The sequence below is a fragment of the Empidonax traillii genome, unplaced genomic scaffold (assembly GCF_003031625.1).
Source record: "Empidonax traillii isolate 1590-97213 ecotype Southwest subspecies unplaced genomic scaffold, ASM303162v1 scaffold182:size1009393, whole genome shotgun sequence".
NCBI lineage: Eukaryota > Metazoa > Chordata > Aves > Passeriformes > Tyrannidae > Empidonax > Empidonax traillii.
In genome coordinates, this window is record NW_020955375.1 from 800,043 (window position 1) to 803,274 (window position 3,232).

General features: G+C 57.1%; 1 protein-coding gene across 7 annotated transcripts in view; it reads left to right on the forward strand.

Annotated features, from left to right (window-relative positions):
- Nucleotides 1-296: 296 nt before the first annotated feature.
- The window catches only part of CACNA1D (calcium voltage-gated channel subunit alpha1 D), a 168,950-nt gene continuing 166,014 nt past the window's right edge, over nt 297-3,232 (forward strand). For all 7 annotated transcript variants that reach the window (XM_027886267.1, XM_027886266.1, XM_027886271.1 and 4 more), the window contains exons 1-2: nt 297-685; nt 2,786-3,104. In XM_027886267.1, coding sequence (XP_027742068.1) covers nt 649-685; nt 2,786-3,104 — 356 coding nt within the window. In that variant the 5' untranslated portion in view covers nt 297-648. The remainder of the gene's footprint in view (nt 686-2,785; nt 3,105-3,232) is intronic.

Genomic DNA, 3,232 nt, shown 5'->3' on the forward strand with positions numbered 1-3,232 from the left:
GCGGGAGCTCCTCCCGCACCTGCCGTGGGCGGGGGCAGAGGGCGGGACGGGGCGCGGCGGGAGCGGCCGGCGGCGAGCGGGTTAAGGCGGCGGCGGGCGCGGGTCTGTTTGCGGTGCCGGAGCTGCGGGCGGTCTGAGAGCGGCTCCGCGCCCCCGCCCGGCCCGGCCGAGCGGCAGCAGCAGCAGGTGGCGGTGGCAGCAGCGAGGGAGTTAAACCCCGCGGCGGCAGGAGGAGGGGGACTGCGAGCGGGCGGGCGGCAGCGGCAGGAGGAGGGGGACTGAGGCGGAGCGGGCGGCGGCAGGAGGAGGGGGACCGGGGAGCGAAGCAGCAGCGGCAGGAGGGGTACCGAAGAGCAGGCGGCAGCGGAGGCAGTGGCAGCCGGGTTGCTAGGGATGGAGAGATCCCGTGTCACCCGGATGTGAGTGTCATGTTGGCCCAAACTCTGAGGGATTTGGCAGCGGCGAAGCAGCAGCGGCAGGAGGAGGAGGAGCAGCAGCAGCCCCTCGCACGTCTCTAGTCACTACCATGGGGGTCGGGTAGCGGGTGGCGCAGGGGCAGCGCGCACCTGGCTCGGGGTGGGGTTGGGGGGCGTCTCTGCCCTTTTTTGTTTTTCGTTTTCCTCTCACACGCTGGAGAAAGTGAGAAAAATGCACCAGCAGCAGCAGCCCGAGCAGCACCCAGAAGGTAAGAGCCGGGGCGCCCACCAAGGGCAGCGGCGTGCTTGGGGTTGAAGGGAGGGAGGGGGCGGGGGAGGATTTATGAGGGATTTGGAAGTCGGGGATTGGGGGGGATTAGGGAAGGGGTTGAGGATGGGGTAGATTTGGGTTGGGAAAGGAATGAGCGGCTGTGTTAGCGGAGGGACCGGGAAGGACAGAGGACGAGGCGAAGGCGGGTTAAGGTGCTGCCCTCGGCGTGTGACCAACGTGCGAGTGGATTTATGCGCGTCTGTCTCTTGTCCTGGGGCCATTAATACCAGCCGGGAGAGGACACAGCTGGGTCTGCGTTTGCCTCTCACTTGTGCAATTGTAGATGAACCTGCCCGCGAATGCGGCTCCCGGGGGTTGCTCCGCGCCGGCCGAGAGGGCAGCGGGGTCCGAGGGCAGGGCGGCGGGTGCGATGCGCTCGGCCCCTGCCCGGCGGGGCACACGGGGGCGAGACGCGCGGCTCCGCGGCGCTAATCCGCTCCGCCGACGGGCTCCGGCGCTGCCACAGCCCCCGCTGTTGTTTATAAATGATTCCTCCCTCCTCAATCAGCTGCAAGTTTGTGTTGCCCCCGAGGAGAACGCAGGCACCCGGGCTTTGTTTCCCTTTCGAGCATCCCTTGAAAAAGGCGATGGATGTATAGATAGATGGGTGGGTGGGTGGTTTATTTGCGCCGAGCCACGTTTCATGGCATCCCAAAGGGCAGGCGGAAGGCGGGGGAGATGGCTGTGCCATTGCTTTTATATCTGGAAAAAGAAAAAAGGGGGAGGAGAGTAGAAGGGATGCTTTGAGAAGATGCTGGAGGTAGATTTCCCACCTTTGCCCCCGCGGCGGCTCTGCCCCCCGTGTCACCCAGCTGTTGATGCGCCGCCGCTCGCCGCTGGCCAGCGCTCGCCGCGCCAGTGCCGCTCCCCGTGGCATCTCCGTGGGCACCCCGCCGTGACCCCCCCACTCCCCGCCGCCATCCCGGGGAGCCATCTTATGGCTCCCGCCTCCCCTCGCCCCCGGAGCGGGGGCCGGGCCGGCCTCGGCCGCATCCACGCGCCTTCCCGGCGCTCCCGTGGTCTGTTCCCCCCGTCTAGAGCAGCAGGGCTGTGTCTCCCGTGCCTCTCCTCTCCTTGACGAGCAGCGATCGCCTGGGAGCTATTTTCCTTCTCTGCCTGGGTAGATCCGTTTCACGTTCATCCCGCCTGCCAGCCCGAATTCCCGGCACGTATATTGTGCCGTTCCTCCATTTTTTTCCCACCCAGGCATCTTCAAGTTTTGAATCTCACTCAGGAGCCTCTCCTTCCTACAGGTGCATGTAGGAGTAGACTGTTGCGCTAGTCAAAGGGCTCGCGAGGAAGGATCCTTGCGAGGAGGTGGTGTTTTGCTTCTTTGCTGTCATCTGCATAAAGAGGACTGGATTATTATTTGGAAGGTGCAGTTTATTTTTTAAATCCTTGTGATTTAACAAAACCGAACTCCGTCCTTTAACAGTGGGTACACGATTGTAATTTTCTAGTGTGAAAGATAGCAGAGCTTTATGAACACGTTCATCGCAGACAACGTTGGATTTTTGCTTGCAGGAGGCATCCATGCGTTTTTCTTTGAGAATACAGAACAGGGCAAGATTTAACTTGCTTACAGGACCCCCCCTTCCCATACACACCACACCCCTCCTTGATGGTTTATCTTAATTGAACAATGTGTAAGAATTTTAAGCAACTATTCTTTTTGACCAAAATTATTGAGAAAGTAGGAAATGCTAAGATGCTACAGCAAAGTTGATCTTAAGGAGTAAGGTATGTTTTCCTGAAAAAAAAACACTAAGGCACAAAAACTGCCATCCAGTTAGGAAAAGATGTGTGAAGTCGAAGAATCAAAATGAGAAGTGTTTGTGTCTTGATGCTTACATTAAACCTGAAGTTACAATACTGATTGGTGAGCACAGTTGCATCTACCACAGCACAAGTGTGTGCACGTGTCTGTATGTCTGCATGTCCAATGGAAGCATCACACTGTCAAGAGGCAGTCAGGAATACTGGGACCCGTTCTGGCATAAAGAATTATAACCAAGTACTTTTTTCTCTTGTCCCACAGAGGTGAACTATGCAAGTAGCACCAGAATTCCTCTCCCTGGTGACGGACCAGCTATTCAGTCAAACAGTTCAGCACCGTCCAAGCAAACTGTTCTATCTTGGCAAGCTGCAATCGATGCTGCTAGACAAGCAAAGGCTGCCCAAAACATGAGTACCACCACAGCCCAGCCTGTAGGATCTCTGTCCCAAAGAAAACGCCAGCAATATGCCAAGAGCAAAAAACAGGGTAATACGTCTAATAGTCGGCCACCCCGTGCCCTTTTCTGTTTATCCCTCAACAACCCAATACGAAGAGCCTGCATTAGTCTAGTAGAATGGAAGTATCCTTTGCTGCAGTTTACTTTTTTTATAATTCTTGTATGTTTCCTGAATGTATCAAGGGGATTTTTTTACAGCATCTCCTAGAATGTTACAACTAACACAGTAGTTCACTTGCATGTGTGGGTAA